Source organism: Martes martes (genome assembly GCF_963455335.1).
Source record: "Martes martes genome assembly, chromosome: 10".
NCBI lineage: Eukaryota > Metazoa > Chordata > Mammalia > Carnivora > Mustelidae > Martes > Martes martes.
In genome coordinates, this window is record NC_137898.1 from 2,830,023 (window position 1) to 2,848,591 (window position 18,569).

An 18,569-nucleotide genomic window follows, 5' to 3' on the forward strand; every position below is an offset into this window, starting at 1 on the left:
AAGGCTGGGTTGATTTTGCAAGGATTCATTTGAGCCCAGCTCGCTCTTTCTCCCGTCGTGCGGCCCTGAGGTGCTCTCAGCTGGGCCCCTGCAGTGCTCACTGCGCCCTCTGCCCGGTGGGCCCCACACCCCAGTCCTCATGGCTTGCTCCTTCACCTTCCATCCCTCCCGGGCTCAGAGTCCCCTAAGAATGTTTGTCTTGAAGGGAAAAGCAGCTCAGTGTCTCATTCAGCGTCCACTCTTCCTTCCCCCCCAGACTCACCTAGACTCTGGCTGTTCACCAGCCCTGCCTGATGCTAAACACTCCCGCTGATTTCTCTGCACCTGGCAGAGATCAGCCACGGGTTCCCAGCCCTTTCCCTGAGCCAGAGATGTGTTCGTGCTTCTAGGGGAAAGCAGCAGTGGGATGCGAGCCGCTGTCTTCGCTGTGGCCCCACACAGTGGGTCTTAGTGGCAGCTAAGCTCAACAGAGGTGCCTGTTGCGTCGTCTTTGTTCATCCTACTCTGTTCTTCTTGGGGACGCGACCACTTGCCTCTAGCCACTTCCTCACACCTATCTGTGCTCAGTGGAGGCTTTTTTATTTTATTTAAGATTTTATTTATTTACTTGACAGAGAGAGAGAGATCACAAGTAGGCAGAGAGTCAGGCAGAGAGAGAGGGGGAAGCAGGCTCTCTGCTCAGCAGGGATGCTGAGGCAGATGCGGGGCTCGATCCCAGGACCCTGAGATCATGACCCGAGCCGAAGGCAGCGGCTTAATCCACTGAGCTACCCAGGCGCCCCTCAGTGGAGGCTTTTTTAGATCATTTCCTAATAAGCCTTTTGAGCATGACCTCATCATCATTGATTTCTTCCATATTTTCTGGCATGACAAGAGTTTGCATGCTCCTGGAGCAAATTTCTTGCTCAGACTTGGAAGCCACCATTTTTCCAGAGAAGCCTCATTCCCTCTAGTACGAAGTAGTGTTTAAGGTCCATGTTCTAAGTGGAAGGAGGCTTATTTTAAAGATAATGTGCACTGTAAGTCATCTCGGCGTTGCCTGGACTCATTCAGGACAAGGTTTCTGCCCATCCTTGACCCCGCATCTGTGTCTCCTTCCAAACACGCTGAACCCTCCGGTCTCTGTCAGCCGTGCTGCGGTTCTCCTGGCTTATTCTCTTGCACACGTGAGAAATTCTCCTGTAATCGTGCCAACCCCTCCACCAGCGGCGCTCAGACGATCGGGTGGTGTTTCTCACCGGAGCGGATCCCTTTGGGACACGCAGTGAAGTCTGTGCTTGAAGGTCATTTGGAATCGCTTTTCCCTACTTATGCCATTAGCTCTGTGTGCATCTATGTTCATTTTGCTTAACGTTACTTCTGATTTTTAACGTTAACATTTTTGACATATTTATGAATATATAAAAGATCCACATCATGCTAGAGGCACATCCGTAAGACGAGGGAAACAGGAAGAAGTCACCATTTCTCCCTCTCCTTCCCGGTCTCTTCTTTCTTTTTTTTTCTTTTAAAGGTTTTTTTGTTTTTTGTTTTGAGAGAGAGAGAGAGCATGTGAGTGAGCCAGGGGAGGGGCAGAGGGAGAGAGAAACCCAAGCAGACTCCCCACTGGGTGTGGAGCCCGATGCAGGCTCGACCCCATGACCCCGAGATCATGACCTGAACCAACACCAGGAGTCAAATGCTGAACCGACCAGCCCACCCAGGTGCCCCCTTAGTCTCCTCTTTCCTCCCCTTAGGTACTAATGTTTTTAAACACCCTCTCCCCTTGTTTATAGAGAAAGTGCTTCTCAAAACACCCACTTTCCTCCTAGACCTGCCCTCCATCCCTCGAGGGCTGTGATGACTCCGCACACACGAGCTCACTGTACTGCCAGGTCCCCCATGAGGAAGGGTCTGTGAGCGCGGCTGCCGTGAGGACGCCGAGGCTCAGAGATGGGAAGGCACAGAGCCGAAGCCGCCCAGCACGGACGCACGCGGAGCTTGGCCGCGCGACGGTCTCTGTAGCTTTGCACTCTGTCGGGCACCGAGTGCTGGCCGGCTGCTCCAGTGGACATGTTTAACAACACCCACATAGACCTCGCACGTCTTCACGGCTCCCTCCTGAGCTGGTGGAGCCGCCCGGTCTGCCCGTGGCTTGCACGAGACGTGGGCGGTGGCCTCGTGACTCGGGGCGCGACGGTCTCCGTGGGACCGGCCCCTCGGCACAGGGCAGAGCGCACATTAGGAGCAGCGTCTGACGCTCGTCCCCAGAGCCAGTTTGGGGGCCCCTGCGGGGAGGGGAGGTGCTGGCGCCCTTCTGACCTGGAGCCCTCCCCCCGCCCAGAGCAGTGGCTGAAGCTGTGTTGACTCGGCCCTTGTCACTGCGGGTGAGTGGGAGCCTGTGTTGTCAGCAGCTGCCTTTCTCTCCTCGTTGACACCGAGACGGTGCCGGACGCCGGATGCTTGGAGACGCTCCCGGGCTGCTTTCTGATACCTGGGCCGCCTGAGCACCCGTGTCGTTGGCAGCACAGGGGGTCAGTGGAGCCTGTGTGGGGCAGAGAGGTGGCCTGCTCCCTTGCCCTGGACACAGCTGCGTAGCAGCCTTTCTCAGTCACCGCCCTCCCCTCAATTTCCCAGTTTCTGTTTCCTAACAAAAATGAAGCAAAGCGACCCAAAGTAACTCAGACCCGACATCCGGACCGTGGCTGCCCCAGGCTCGCACGCCGCTCCCGCCCTCGGCCCTGGGCCCACCAGGGGCCGTGAGCTTTTGCCGTGGACGTGGAACGTCTGCTGCTGAGGGAGCCAGTGTGCGGCCGTACGCCCCCCTGCTCGGCGGGCCCCCCTCCCCGCGGGTCCCGCATACCTCGCCCCCGCTGCTTTCCCCGAGCCGGTGCCCAGGTGGGCTTGGAGGGCAGCACGGCTGCACTGCTACTCCCACAGCAGGAGCTGCTGGACGGGGCGGCCGTCACAGGAAGGGTGGGGGACCGTGAGCCGTGTCAGCGACACTGTATCATCAGCCGCTTAGAATTCCGTAGGTTGTGTCTGCGGCCTGCTGTGCCGCCTCGGAAATGCTGGCTTGGGAGGGGCCGAGCAGCAGGGTGTGTGCATGTGTGTTTGTGTGCGTGCGCGCGTGTGTGTCTGTGTGTGTATGTGCGCGTGTGCGAGCAGCTGAGGCAGGATTTAGCAGTCCTGGTCTTTGCCAGCTTTGCATTCCGGAAGCACCGGGGATTTTCTTCCTCCGTCCACTCTGACCATGTGATGGGCCAGCAGGGTTCCTCGGCTCAGGCTCCCACCGCCCTTTCTGGGTTGTTTCCACGCCCCCTGACCTGACCCCGAGCAGCACCCCTGAGTACCAACCCCCAGGCTTACCCAGCTCTGGTCTTCCCCCCGCCCAAGGTGCAGCGGCTGCCCGCAGGCTCACCTGCCCTCACCTGCAGGGCTCCCGGAGGTCCCTGACCCCGCTCACTGTGGCTTCGGGCCAACATGGACGGAGGACGCGGGCAGTGTTGCTTTCTCTTTGACCCTCTGCTGCAGAGAACGGGGGCCCCCCGGGTGCAGGGGAGAGGGTGGCACTGCCTGGGGGAGAGAGTGGCAGTGAGGCCCATGAAACATACAGACACACACTCAGGTGTCCATGTGTGTCAATGGAGTGCATTTGTAGAAATCAGTGTTTACTTAATTGTATTTTAGTCCAAGAGCCCAGACGGCTACAAAGCATGACCTTGATTTTATAACCGAAAGACGCATCTTCCTTTCTGGGGCCACACCCCTGCCTCCTTCCCCAAGAGGACAGTGGTGGCAGCCTGCCTCTGGGGCTGCCCCCAGAAGCAGGCTGCCACCACTCACATCTGCCATGGCAGATGCCCTGCCGAGGGGGACATCTCCCTGTGCATTCTCTCTTTGTCCCCCATGCGAGGTCCCAGAGGGTTTCCTGGCAGGGCTGAGGGCCATCCTGTAAGTGGGACACAGCCAGGCTCTGCTGAGCACGGTTATTTGGGGATGATTGTCTCTCATTATCTGTCCACAGACGGCCCCGTGAATCCTAACCGGAAGAATTAAAATGCTCGGCACCAGGGCACAGTTGCTAAGGGATTCTGGGGGTGTGTCCCGTGCGCTAGCGCGTGCTGGCAGATCTCGGAACAGCCACCACTCACAGCCGAGACGAGAGTCCCGGGGGCCGTGGGCGTCTCCGAGGGACCACGTTCTGGGCTTAAAAGAAGACATTGGTGTTTTGATCTCTAATATCAGGACCAAGGACAAACTTGTCATGCAAGCAGGCAATACCCAGAAATCATCTGAAAGCTAATGACCACAAGCCGGTCGCCGAGCCCGGTCCGTTTAACCCTCGAGGGGCACTGCCGAGACCGGGGTGGGGGGTGACAGAAGCCGAAATGCAGCGAAGAGAGGGCGTCTCCAGAGTGAACGTTGCCATTGCCCAGAAGGTTCCTCAGGGTCACAGTCAGAGGCTTGCGACGAGGCAGTTGTCTCGCTCTTGGTGAACTCGGCATCTCACACGTGCTTCCAAGATGTCGGTTTCTCTGAAAGGCCTCTGTCTGCCAGCTTGGAGTTCTCAGTCCTCGTCTGAGGGCTTCCCTGGAGCCCTTCCCTCGACTGTACCTGGACTGGCAGGTGCACAGGGGCTGGTGTTGCCCTGGCCCCCGGGCGTGGGGAGCGCCAGGCCCTCCAAGCCCGAGAGCTGCTCTTCCTCCAGGTGACGAAGGAGAAAAGTGGCGGGCGGTGGGGAGCAGAGTCTGAGCGGAAGCAGGGAGCCTGGTTCCTGTGGCTCCCAGCGGGCCCCCCCCACCCCCGACCCAGGGCTGCCGTCTGACACACACCTGCGCCTTCTCAGGGTCCTGGAAAAGGGGACTTCCGAGCACGTGCGGTCACTCCCTCGGAGGTCTCACGGCCCCCGGCATAAACCCTCCACGGCCAGGGCTCCCCGCCCCCCGTGGGCTGTGCCAGGGTAAATGCATGAAATCAAAGAGTGGATTAATTTAAGAGCCGTGGTTGCTCTAATGACCGCATCACGACGGAAGCTGTTTTCCCTGGCGGGGCGCGGTAAGCGTCCCCTGAGCGGTCGGGTGATTGTAGTTACACGGAGCCGCGTTTGCGGGACGGGAGGGAAGGGAGCCGCTCGGTCGGCACGTAGATGTGGCGGCTGGGCCGAGGTCCCGCGCGGAAAATTCCCCTTTTCCGGGACTAGAGCACTCTGCCACCCGTTCTGTTCAGCGTGGGGTCTGGGGCGGGTTTTAGAGCTGGTATCTAAGTGCCAGATGCTCTCTTTCAGCCCCCAGGCCCCAGAGAGGGAACTCTGAGCTCTTGGCTTAGACTTTTAGTGGTTTTGAATTATTTACCAGGATCTTAAAAACGCTCCTTGGTTTTTAAGGGGCCCCTCTTGGTGCCAAGGCCTATACAGAGAGCCAAAGTCCCTCTCCCTGGGTTTTTCCTAAGAAAGTAAATGTCTTTGGATTTTTTTTTAATTTCTCAAGGTATCAAAATGCAATTTTATGTTATTTCATTGTGTTGAATGTAATTCACATACCTCCCCGCCATTTTCGCAGCTGGAACCCGCTGGGTGTTCAGCATGTTTCCTGAGTGGTCACCGTTCCCACAATAGGGTCTGTGATTTAATGTGCATAAAGGAAAGAGAAGGAAGAAAATTCTCTTTATGTAATAAGTTTCTTCTGCAACACTGGGATTAATTACAAGCTGGATGTCTTTTTTCTTCTAAAGGACATGACCTAGCCTGAATTTATTTATAAGCACACTAGGAGGCTGGTGCTAGGACAGGAGGGGCGGGGGAGAGAGGGTTCTGCATTTTCTCTTCCTTTTTCCTCCCAGAGGAAAGCAGGGACCGTGGGCGGCGTCCGCACCGGGCTCAGGCGGGTCTGTGGCTCATCCCCACCCTGGGAGGCGATGCTGGGTGGCCGGGAACCCCGTGGGACTGGGTCTGCAGGGGACCTTGCTTTTTGACGAGACAGCTCCTGTCGCTCAGAAGTCGTTCCCCGGCGGTTTTAATGACAGTGCGACTTGGTTCCTCGTGGAAGCTCATCCGAGAAAGTTCCATAGGAACACGCAGCCGGCTCCCGGTTTTATGGCCCCACACAAGTTTTCACACACGTCATTCAATTTGCTACGTTGTCTTCCCATCTCTGAGTACGGCGAGGTGTTGTGGGCGTGGGGTAAGCCTGGAGCTGCCCGGGCCGCCTTCCCAGCCCGATCACCGCCACCGCCGTTCTCGCTCTGGTTCTTTTGGGGTAAGACATGGTGCTTCTGGGTAAATGCTGTCTCCTCGTGCCCTGCGGAAGCCGCCCCTGGGGGTCCGTGTCTTGCAATCTTTGCTCTTTCAGACTTCTGGGAAAATGGAGAGTTGATGATATTTTATACAGAGCAATGATGAGGTTAAAAAAAAAAGTGTGTCTGGGGGCAAATGTAACTTAAAACTGCCCACTTTGGGGGGTACCTGGGGGGCTCAGTCGGTTAGGCATCTGCCTTCGGCTCAGGTCACAATCCCAGGATCCCGGAATCAGCGGGTCCCTGCTCGGCGAGGAGCCTGCTTCTCTGCTCCTCCCCACTCGTTCTCTCTCCCTCTCAAATAAATAAAATCTTAAAAAAAGAAAAAAAAAAAAGCCCATTTTGGGGCACCTGTGGCTTGGTCAGTTAGGCATCTAACTCTTGATTTTGGCTCAGGTTGCGCTCTCAGGGTCATGGGATCGAGCCCCACTGGGCTCTGCTCTGCTGAGAGTTTGCTCAGGATTCTCTCCCTCTGCCCCTGCTCTCTTTCTCTCCAAAATAAAATAAATAAATAAAATCTTTAAAAAACAAAAAAACCCTGCCTGTTTCACACACATCCCGGAATTAAGAAGTGCGGGTGGGGACACGGAGCTCCTGGACCCCGGCTCGTGGCCGGCGGGAGCGCACCACGGCCCCCGTCCGCAGGGAAGTCAGTTTCTCGTAAGTGAGTCCCGCACTCCATGTTGCCCAGCCACCGCACACGGCAGGAGTGGCCAAGAGAAGCCAGATACACGTGAGGGAGTGTTCACGGCAGCTGCGTGCCCTGCAGCCCCAGGTCCCGGTGAGCAGATGCGTCCGTGGGGCACGTCCAAGCAGCAGGTCGTCCTCAACTGTAGAGACAAGGAAGCTCTGGGCCCTGCAGGGGTGCGGACGAGCCTGCAGAGCACGGCCCTGAGCAAGAGATGCCGGGCCCAGCTGCGCACGTGGCTTGTGATTCCAGGCAGGACAGTGCACAAACAGACACGATGAGTTTACGGTGAGAGGAGCCTGGGCCTTCTCGAGGCTGGGAGGAGGGCAGGAGGAGGACACCGTCCAGCAGGGGCGGGGGCGAGGCTCCGGTTCCTGGTTGGAGTGACGCATCATGGGTGTAGACCGCACGCTCATAAGCCAGAGAACGTCTAGTCTGTGCATGTCACTGTACGTACTGTCACTTAGACAAAAACAGTGCAACAACTCAGAGGGCAGGAGAGGCACCTGGGGGGGACGAGAGGCTGTGTGGGGACAAACACGGCTCTGGCCTTGTCCCGGCATATGGGAGCAAGTCCTTCTTTCCTCCGGATGCTGATACTCAGGAAAGCGGCACGAGGGTCTAGCAGGAGCAGGTGCACGGCCGTACACCGCCCCAAGTGGCACGGAAACGACCGTGCAATCAAGGTCAAGGTCGTTGCTCTGGCCTTTCGGTTTCAGGGTCGTGCTTGCGAATGTTCATAACAAAGTCTTGGGGGTGGAGGAGATGAAGGTTCCGTGTGTGAACAAGACTCGGGAAGCAGTTCCTACAGCTCCGTCCCTGACGATTACGTCCCCGAGGCCCCCGGCCCGCACCTTGTGAGCTCGGTAGCCAGGCCACGTGGGCAGGACAGGTTCTCAAGTCATCGTGCGTGTCTGGATGTTTGCTGGAAGATGGCACGTGTCCATGAGGAAGGTGAAGACACACTCTCTGCTCAAGGTCTCCTGGGCTGAGCTGTGTCCCCAGAATCCCTGCGTTGGAGCTCCGACCCCCACACCTCACGATGGGTCTGCATCTGGAGATGGGGCTTTAAAGAGGTGATTAAGGTGAAATCGGGTCACCGGGGTGGCCCTGACCCGGGGTGACAGGGGTCCTTACGAGAAGAGGGGATCAGGACACAGACATACACTGAGGGACGACCCCGTGGGGACACAGGGAGAGCACGGCCATCCGCACATGAGGACAGAGGCCTTGGGGCGGGGGGCTGCCCTGCTGACTTCCAGCCTCTGGGACCCCGAGACCATACACTCATACAATCCACGCTGCCCCATCCGCAGTGTTTGCTGTGGTGACCTGAGTTGGCTCCTACAGGAGTGTGCGGTGGCCCCAGCCGTCCCCTCTCCGGTCGCTGTCCTGCAGAAGATGGTGCTGAATTTCTGCTTCCAAATCGCATCTCATTATTACTCTCCCTCACATTCCTCTTTGCAAGCAAGGGGGCTGTGCCTACACCGGGATGCCAGGGATCGCCTGTGGTCAGAGTCACGGGAGGCCACATGTGGCACCTGGCTGCGAGCCCCGAGGCTTTGGGTTCCCAGGTCTGGGGCCTGCCTGCATGTAAGGTAGAAATACCACGCCCTTGAGCTCTTACCGCCCGCCTCCTCGTCTGGGAGGCAGGAATCACGGCGGCGCTACACAACTGTGCCACGAGGACGCCATCAGATGCTGCGTCTCGATGCCTGGGGAGCCTGGGTGCTGAGCCAGGAGCTGTCCTAGCTGTGAGCTCGAGCACGATGGGCATTTTTATTACCCCATGGTGGAAGCCAGCCTCCCAGTGTCCGTAATCCCTGTGACGGAGTCTCCGTCCCGGGCGAGCGGGACTGAGGGGCGTGGAGAAGCCTCTCCCGGCCCCTGTATGCTCATCGCTTCTCCACCTGAGGGTCCTGACTCGAGCTGCTCTCTCGAAGGCTGGTTCTCTGCAAACATAGAAAAACCGTTTGCTCTTTATCAAGATTTCCGGGAGCAAATAGTGTCCTTCAAAGCCGGTGCTATTTCAGAGGAGAAATTTGCATTTTATTGGCAAATCCATCTGGGAGGGGGGAGGATGCATTCGGTTGATGTGAAATAATTACCTCCCGTTCTTTTGTGTGCAACGCTAAACTTTTATGCCTCTCTCAGATGTTTTTTTAATGGCTTCTTCTCGCCTTGACAACCGTAAATATTTTATACATATTGGGCTGCGTAATGCTGTGCAGAAGATTCTTCTGCGTAAGAGGGGTTGGGGCGGGGGCCGGGGGAGGGTCGTGCCGCCCCCCCACGGAGCCAGGAGGTTGTTCACCTGGCTGGGGAATCCACGGCGGGGCTCAGCAATGCAGATGGAGGTAGGCCAGCTGGATCATCGCAGTCTGACTTTTCCTACTGATTGGATCACAGACTTATGGACGTTGAACCCGCGGACAGCGAGGGTATAGGTCTCGGTCTGGGACCCAGCAGGCCCGAGGTCTAGAGGTCGGAAGACCCACTCTGTGCCGGCTCAGCGGGCGGGCAGGAGTTGTCCCTCCCAATCAGCTTCTTTGGGCCATGCGGTCTTCGACTGATTAGATGAGGCCCACCCGAGCTGCATGACCGAGAGTCCACAGATCACGCAGAAACACCCTCACAGACACCCCCAAGTAGTTTTGGGGGCAGATGTGTGGGCCCTTGTGGCTCCATCCAGATGACACCTAAAATTAACCATCATTAAAAGTAACCATCATAAAATTAACCTGCTTTTAGGCCCTCTGGGTCTAGAGCCAGAAGTGGACTCTTGGATAGGATGGTAGCTCTGTCCTGAGGCCCTTGGAACCTTCTCCCACCGTGGCTGTGCCAGCGGACACTCCTGGCAGCAGCACTCGGCCTGCCGTGGTCCCCACGTCCCGCCAGCTCTTACTCGTCTCTGGTTGCCGATGCCAGGCCCGCAGACGGGCGTGACAGCAGTGTGCCCTGAGGGTTGGGCTGGAACCCATGGAATGAGCGTGCCCAGCTGTCATCTAAGTGACACTGGGTCATAGGCTCCATGTTGCCCGGCAGACCCTTCTGTCTGCACCCCTCAGAGCCAGCAGGCTTGGGCCCCAGCTCCTCAGGGCGCCGTGTGGACCTCCCACCTGGGCTCCGCCCCTCTGTCCCTGTCCTTGTCCTCGGTCCACGCTCGGAAGCCGGGGTCCCGGATGGGTGGTCCCTGGAAGAGCATCGTCCTCCCTGAAGGTTCCAGCCCTATGTCTGTCTCTGCAGATGCTGGGGGGCGGGCTGCCCCTGGGGGTGTGGACCGTCGCCTCTGAGCCCCAGGCCTCCCATGTGGGGTGCTGGCAGCCCTGCCCACCTGGGTTCTGACCCAGGTCTTCCCGGGGACCTCCTGCCTGGCTTTTTCGCTTGAGCCCGCTGATCTGTAGGGCCTACACTGGGACCATCCCCCGTAGGTGTCGATCCTGGTGCTCTGCACACCCGAAGTCTGGTGAAGAGCTTCACGCACTTTCTGGAGGTGTCACTTCCCCTTGCTTCTGGGTGCGGCTCGTGTCTAATCAGAAGGACGGGGCTCCCGGGCATGCCTGATGGGAACACAGGACACACGGCTGGGGGGGCTCCAGGCGCCAGCTCGCCGAGCACCCCGCGGCTGTGCTGGTGGTCCCTGCAGGGCCTTCTGGGCCGAGGCACGCTCTCCTGTGGGTTCTCCCAGGACAAGAGCCTCATCTCGTGACATGGCCAGGGGCTCTGGGGGCGAGCGTGGTGCTTGATTCTGAGGGTCTGGGGGCCCATGGGTGCTGGGGCTGCTGTTTTAAGAGTCGTGACTGATCTCATTTGTGGCCACGGGGGCGGGGGGCCGGAGGACATCTAGCTAAGCAGAGGAAGTCGCACAGGGAGACAAGCCGTGTGATCGCACCCACGTGCGGAATCTAGAAGCCCAAACCCGCAGGAAGAGAGATCAGTCTTGTGGTTCCCAGGGTCGGGGGGCCGAGGCAGATGCGGCGTGGCGTTCGGCCCGGTGCCTGTCGTACGGTGCGCTGGCAAGTTGCCACAAGAGGAGATCCCAAAAGCTCTCATCACGGGGAAAGAAGATTTTTGTCACCATCCGAGGTGACAGATGCTGACTGACCTCATGGTGACCTTCCCACCGTCTGCGTACGTCGAGTCGTTATTCTGTCGAGCCCCTTAAACTCCCACAGGGTTGTGTGTCTGTTAGAGCCGAATACAGCTGAAGGGAGACAGACGCCTCCCGCTTTAAAACCGGGGGGGTGGGGGCTGTGTGTGCGCGTGCGGCGAGGCCGTCGGTGGTGGGGACGCGCGAACAGCCTGTCTCTGCCCCTGACATGTGAACGCCATGTCCTCTCTTGCAGGTGGCGATCATCGCGGGCAACTTCGAGCTGGCGGAGTACATCAAGAACCATAAGGAGACCGACATCGGTGAGTGGGCTTGGGGAGAACGGGCTCCGCCTGGAAGGGAGACGCTCCCCGCCTTCTGTAATCCTCACGCGGCTGGCTCGGGGTCCGCGGTTAGCAGAACCCGACCGAGAGCGTGGCCCTGGCCACTCGGCCATGTCCGTTCTCACGTAGCCGTCACTCCCGGCACGCAGCCCACGCAGGGCACTGCCGTGCACCTGCTCTGTCAGACCAATCTGCGGCTTGTGTCCGTGGGTTGGCTGGAAGGTTCTGTCCCACTTAAGCTAAGAGACGGGAGCTAAACGAGGCGCAGCGGAGACACCCCCATCTCTGAGCCTTTCTTCTGCCCCGCGGTGGTGCTCATGACCCTTCCCCTTTCTAGTACCCCTTGTGCCAACCAGGAGGGCTATGTCTGGGGCTCCGCCTCTGCCCCATCGCCCGCCCGGCGGCTGGGCGCGGCCCTGCATCTCCGAAGAGCCCGCCGGCCTGTTTCCGCCGGCGCCGGGCTTGCACAGGACCCGCAGCGGGGAGCAGTCCCAGTGGACCAGCAGCGGTGAGCTTTCGGACTCGGCGCCAATCCACCCATCGGAGAGGCGGCCGATGGCATCTGTGTCTTACGCCTGTGCCCCTCACCCCGTGTTGGCTGCTGGCGGCGAGGGCGACCACGTGTCTGGCTGTCGAGTCTTTGCCGTGTTCGGTGTGTGGCTGGTTCCCGCCCAGAGTCTGAGACCTGCACGAGGGCGTGGAACCAGATGCTTCGCTTGCGTCCTCCAGCGCCCTGAGCGGGGCACCCGGGCCTCCCGACGGCCCACCCCATGCCGACGCGGTCCCTCCCATGAGCCAGGGCAAACCGCGGCGTTGCCCTGAGACCCAGGCCTCCACCCTGGCCACACCAGCTGCTTTGCGAGCACATCGTAAAGACTGACGCTGTCATGTCTGCCACGCCCTGTAGGGACAGGGCCAAGCCCACACGGTGCCCGAGGCTCCCTTCCCGCCGTGTCCCCACCGCAAGAGGCCAGTGCGGTGCAGTGGGATCGGCTTGAGATCTGAGAGTTTCGGCTGCTGGGCCCGCGGCCCAGGAGGGGCAGGGAGCATGTGCGGGCCCCACGCCACCAACACAGGGATTTCAGGGGCCCCTGCCAGCCTCCAGAGCTGAGCGGTTGGGGTGGTAGTGAGCCCAGGGCTGCCTTCCTTGCTGCTCCGAGCACGGGCCTTGATGGGGCTGCACGGTGGACGGGGGCGTGGGGAGGTGGCCAGAGAGACCAAGCTGCTTGTACAAAGAGTAGGGAGGTTGCTGACTGTCTCGTCCGGTCTGAGGTACCCTGAGCTTTCCCGTACGGGATGCGGGCGGCTCTGTACCAACTGAGGGTTTTTTCTCTCCATCACCAACGGAGTACCTGTTGGTCGAGTGAACACGTTTTGATCGCTACTCAGCCGTTCGGACCCGTGACTTTAACTACAAAGGGCAGCGCCTCCTGAGTCGTGGGGGCACTGGCCGCAGCGCGGCTTCCGTGTCTCATGGGGCCAGGACCGAGCTCTGTACCTTCCCAAGACCACTTCAAAGGCCCGTGAATATGTGGGACCAGCTTCTATGGTCCACTGAGGCAGGACTGGGCACCCCTCGACCTGCCTTGTGGGCCTTTCTGCTGTGTGGCCCAAAGAGGTGTGTGATTTGCAGGATCCCTCCAGGGAGGGAAAGAAGGAGGCTCTGGTCCTCTGAGTCTCCTGACCAAGGGTCTCGCTGACCCAGCAGACTGGCCCCAGAACACACGGATGTGCACACAGACACCCTCACGCACTGATTCCTGGAACCTGTCCGTCCATCCTCTAGCCCCGATTCAGCCTTGTGTTCACTGACCCTCTGTCCTGGGGCTGGAGGGGAGCAGATGCCGTGTGTGGGGGAGTCTGGGAAGGACAGAACCTTATGCCCTGTTGGAGGGCGGATCCCGTGTGGGAGGGTAGATGCAGTGTGTGCTGGGGTCTAGGAGGGACAGCGCCCTGCTCTGTGCGGAAGGGACGTGCCGGGAAGGCCTGCAGCTCAGGGTATGCGAGCTGCTCCCCCCCACTCAGAGGACAGACGTCCTGTTTCAGGCGGAGCCCCTGCAGGCCCCCGTCCTCACCTACCGCCCAGAACAAGCGCCCACCTGAGGACCTGGTGGTTTCCTCCCACGTCCTGACCCCTCCTCGATGTCCACAGTCTGCCCGACACCTCGCTCTGTCCACTGCCAGAGCTCCCGAGCCCCAGGATTGTGGGGAGAGCTCGGGTAGCAGCTCTCGGGGGCAGGGACCCAGAGCAGGGGGGACAGAGGGCATGCGGGGTGCAGAGTCACCTCCACGAGGTCGCCCTGGGGGAGGCCAGGCTCTGAGACCCGAGAGGGGCCCCGGTGCCTTCCCGGCTGGGGACAGTCCTGTGTCCTGAAGAAAGCCATCTGCTTCCTGCTGCGGGAGGGGCATCCCCTTCCCTTTGCGGTTTCACACGCTGTGCTGTGCTCGAGCCTCCTGAGAATGACCCTGCGGTGCCTGAACCAGCCGGTCCCCGAGATGCCACCCCCGTCACCCCTCGGTCACTTCTTCCCATGACGCGTCCATCGGACACCTTCTCCCTGTGCCAGTCTGGGGATGGAGAGATCTTGTTCTATCGGAGGCTGGCCCGTTAGGAGGTGTGGAGCCCCGGCCCAGTGCCCTCCTTGCTTCCCCGCCCCGGGTTCCCAAGCGAACGTCCCCTCCAGACCCCGTGGCCCCCTCCAGGATGGGACAGGCCACCAGCCAGTGGCCTCCTCGGGGGAGAAGGCACGGGACTTCAGAAGAGCAGACCCTCCCGCACTTTCCCTCCGGGATTGTCGCCTCCGCCCGCTTCTCTGTATCCCAGCCCCGTGGCACCCTGGCTGCTTCCTCGTCCCCCACCCCCCCAGTGCATCTTCCGGGCTGCTGGCCGCCCATCCCCAGGACAGAGCTTAGGACCACCCATTCCTGTTCCTGACGAGTCATCTGCCAAAGCTTCCGGGTTCCCCGGTGTCCAGCTGCACATGCCCAGCCTTGCAGAGGGCAGAGGTCCAGAGTCTCCCCTCAGGGAGCCTGACTCCGGGACGCAGGGTGGCCTCTGCGGGCACCGTCTCATATCCCTGCACCTGTTGAGGCTGGGCATCCAAGCACCGCCCACCTCTGCTTCCCAGGACCCCTCATCCCCGGCGGGCTGATTCAGAACGTGAGGATAGGCCACATGCTAGTGTCCTGGGGCCACCATCAAGAGATGCGCGCCCCCACTGGGTGCCGCAGAAACAAGGCGTGTTCTGCCTCCGCTCCAGAGGCCAGATGTGCGGAGTCGAGGTGTCGGCAGGGTTGGCCCGTCCTTGCCTCCCGCTGGCTCTGGTGGTAGCCTGGCCTTGCTGGCGTGGTTCCCGTCCTGGGGCGGCTGCACGTGGCCCGCTGTCTGCGTCTCAGACCCCCTCTCCTTTCTCAGAGAAGGCACCAGGCTACCCTAGCCTCAAGAGCCTGCCCTAAATCCAGGATGCTCTCGACTTGAGATCCTCAGATCGATCCAGGGATTAGGATGAAGACGTGTCTTTGGGACCACGTCAACTGCCATCAAGGGCACTCAACGTGGCCACGTGACAGTCTCTTGAGGCTGTGTCCTCTGCAAAGCCGGGTGGCGTCGGCCTTCCCCACGGCGCCGGCACGTAGTAGGGCTTCAGTAAGTGCCTGTTGAGGGAATGGCCCCACACTGCCTGTGTCCCCGTTCCAAGCTCCTCTTCTCCGTGTCTCTTCTTGAAATAAAAACCTGCTTTCCCGGCAGCTGGTCACAGGTGTCTGGGAGCAGAGCGCATGGTACGGGCCCACGAGCGCCTGGACTGGATGTGTTTGCCTGCGTGTTGTAACGTTTGCTCCCTCCCGTGCATGGCAGAGCCCGCAGGGCACGGGCAGAGGAGGCGTGGGCAGCGGCTTGCCCGGCGCAGTGTTCTCGGTCCTTTCACTGGGTTGTTCTAGAGCCACGCTGGGCTGGGGGTCCCTGGTGTGCTGTTGGTGAGGCCCTGTGGCCGCGTGGTCTCCGGTTGCAGCTTCCGTGGCTCGGCTCCCTGACTCCCGTCCTCAACACCTGGGAGGGTGCTGTCAGTTTGTCCAGACCAAGGCCACTCTTCTGTCTGCTCCTGGTCTCTGCGGTGGCGGATGTCCCATGTCTGAGGGCTTCAGCCCGTCCCCACATGCCCTTCGTTTATTCCTATCCGCCTCCAGAAACATGGCGGGGGTCCTGGAGAGAACAGGACGGGGCTGTGTTTCCCCTTTGTGATCTGCATTAAATCTTGATTTAAAAGTTGCCCCATGGTGGGAGAGAGACATTGGAAGACGGGGATATGTGTCCTAAACGTGAGGCCGGTGGCGCGCACCTCGGGGTCAGGACCCGCCGGCGACACTAACGCGCAGAGTTTTGTTGATCAGACATTTCGTGGGACTGGGACACCACTGGGGAGCACCAGCCCCACGGGCCAGGACTCCGGACGGAGGAGATGAGGGTAAGCCTCCCCTTTGTGTGCTCCGCGCTGGGCTGATTGTCAGGAGGGGAATATGGCGGAAGGATCCCCAGATTCCAAGCTAGGGTCGGGGTGGAGGGGAGGGTGTAGGGTCGCCTTCGATGCCGCGGAGAGAGCAAGCTCAGCACAAAACATTTTCCTGACTTGCCTGGTTGGGAGGCCTTCCTCAAAAAGCCCCTTTAAACCATCACGTAGCCCCCGGACTGAGAGCGGCAGATCCTTTGTGTTCCGGATGCCACCAAGATATCAGGGCACTTGGGACACGCCGCTGCGGCTTTCGGGGAAGACCGGAAACAGGTCGAAAAGCAGTGAGGTGACCAGCGGGCCCTCCGAGGTCGGTAGCATCCGGAAATGGATCCAGAATGCCTATGGGTGCAAGTCTGTCCCTTTAAAGGGGAGATTGCGTCTTGTCGGGAAACCTCCTGCTCACGGCCCGGCCGGCGTGCACGCTGCTCTCAGCGGATGGCTGTGGCTTTTTTATTTTTCCTTTCTTTCTGAACTCCCTTCCTCTTTTAAAAAAATTAAATGCGACCTCCATTTGGTGGTTTTCTTTGCCGGCGCCGAGAAAGTGAGGGTTTCCCAGCCACCGCAAGCGGCAGAGTTAATCCCTGCCACTGAGCCCGCGAGCCCGGGGGATCTTCCAGGCTGGGCCAGCGCGGCGTGCGCGATGGCTTCTGTGGGACGGCGGTGCCCGCGGCAGGGCTGCCGGGGAGCCGGGGAGCTGGTGTCCGAAACGGTCGTGCCGGCATTAAGCGTGTGGCAGCTGAGAAGCTTTGCACTGGGACAACCTATCTTTCCCAGTGTTGGTGATTTTGTGTTCTGTCCGGCTTTGCGGGGAGAGGCTCTGTTCAGTGCGCTGAATGGCATGGGTTGTTCCTCTTCTGCTGAACAAGGTTTGTTTTCATTCATCTTGTCCTTCCGCAGCTACGGAGAGAGAGGCGAGGGGGTTCTGTTTTTCGAGAGCAGGCACAGTGAGCTGGTGTGTGCGTCTGGGTGTCTGGCGAGCCGACGCAGGACGACTTGGTTACCGTTGCTAGGTTTCGAGACCGCGTGCCTGTGCTTGCGCTGCTGACATGTATAGGTGATGGGCGGCTGGGGGGGTGTTTTCAAACAGATTTCTGAATGTAATATTAGTTGGGGGGGTGTTGTGAGAGAGGATGTAAAACCCACGCTGATCTTTTATTTAAAAAAATAATAATAATAGCCCCTTTGGCAGATCTCACCTGCTGTGAAATAAACCAGATCTGATTCGAAAGAAGCATCGTGACTGTAAAATGTGCCACTTACCATGAATGAGACACAGGGGCCTCTCTGTGTTTGCCCGTGGGGCCGGCAGGTCCTGGGGAAAACCCCAGATCGGGTAGGCTGGGGTTGGCCATGCCGAGTCTCCCTGTTACAGGCTGCAGGGAGAGCCTTCTCCGGGAAGCCAGGCTGCTGTGTGAGCTAGAATTGGGGGGCGACCCCACAGTTGTCTGGATCCCCGGAGCAAGCTGCGGAGGGAGGGAGACATGGTGAAGCAGATTGTGGCCTAATCGGACGTGAGCTCCCGGCTGCCGCCACCCGCCACGCTGACTCTGTTCCTGGGTCTCCGGCCTCCGTGGGGCCGAGGGAGCAGCCACGCGGCATGTGTCATCAGGACTCCCTCCTGGCGCCGGAGCTGCGGGCCACATGGGTCCTGCCCCGGGCTGATGGCTGTCCCTCCCTTCCTGCCGGTGCTGGGCTTGCCGCTGCGGTACTCTCCCCGCCCCCGCCCCGCTCCGCTGTGCGCCTCTCCCCCGAGAAGTGTTATCCCCAGATCCAGACACGGAGCGGACGGGCCGGGACACGCGCTAAGGAGACACCCTGTTGGGGACAGCCACAAGTTGCCTGTGGGTTCTGCTGGGATGGGGTTTCTCCTGTGGCCAACTTTTGGCACCGCTGTCCGGGGAAGTGGACGTGGGCATCCACTGGCCTCTGGTCTGTCCCAAAGGCTGTATTCTCCTGGAGCCCAGGGACACTTGTCTTTGTCCTGGAGAGGTGCCGCAGTGATGCAAAGCCTTGACATCCTGTGGCCCGCTTGTTTCCCCGTGTGCTGTCTGTGTGGCCCGTGGGCCGTCCTGGGGCTCACCTGCATCGCCCCGCCCCCAGCAGGTTCTTGGCCGGCTCAGGCATGCTGCGGGCCTCGGAATGGTGCCCGTGGGAGGCCGGGCCCGGGGCTGGGTCCTGCCATGGTCGCTGCCCGCAGAGGCCCTGGCTGTGCTGCCCCACATACAGTGGACAGGGGCGGCTGCAGGAGAGTGGGTCCCACGAGAGGTCCCCAGCAGTTCCTCCCACCTGCCCGTGCCTCCGCTCCTTCCCGTCCCCTGGTTGAACTGTTCCCCAAAGCTGAGCCTGTCCTCGTTCTTCACCGCCCAGCCTGGGGCAGCTTGGGTCCCTAGGGCACAGCCCCTCCCCCATCCACCCCAGCAGGAGGGTGAGAGCCCCAGGCCCTCAGCCACAGATCTGCTGAAAAAACCCTCTCCGTGTCAGCACAGCCTCCTCCCCTGGTTCCCGACCACATCAGGCCCCCAGCCCCTGTGGTAGCAAGTGTCATGTCTCCTCGCAGGACATTTGTAGATGACGCGATCTAACACGCCCCATCACTTGTAGAAATCGGCGTGACGCTCCGACGTCCTGCAAGAGGGGCGCGAGGCAGAGCGGAGGGGGCGGCCCCG

The 18,569-nt window shown here is 60.0% G+C and overlaps 1 protein-coding gene across 2 annotated transcripts in view; it reads left to right on the plus strand.

Moving 5' to 3' along the window:
• The window catches only part of SHANK2 (SH3 and multiple ankyrin repeat domains 2), a 471,077-nt gene that overhangs the window by 136,438 nt on the left and 316,070 nt on the right, over positions 1-18,569 (plus strand). For both annotated transcript variants that reach the window (XM_080817139.1, XM_080817138.1), the window contains exon 11: positions 11,308-11,374. In XM_080817139.1, coding sequence (XP_080673265.1) covers positions 11,308-11,374 — 67 coding nt within the window. The remainder of the gene's footprint in view (positions 1-11,307; positions 11,375-18,569) is intronic.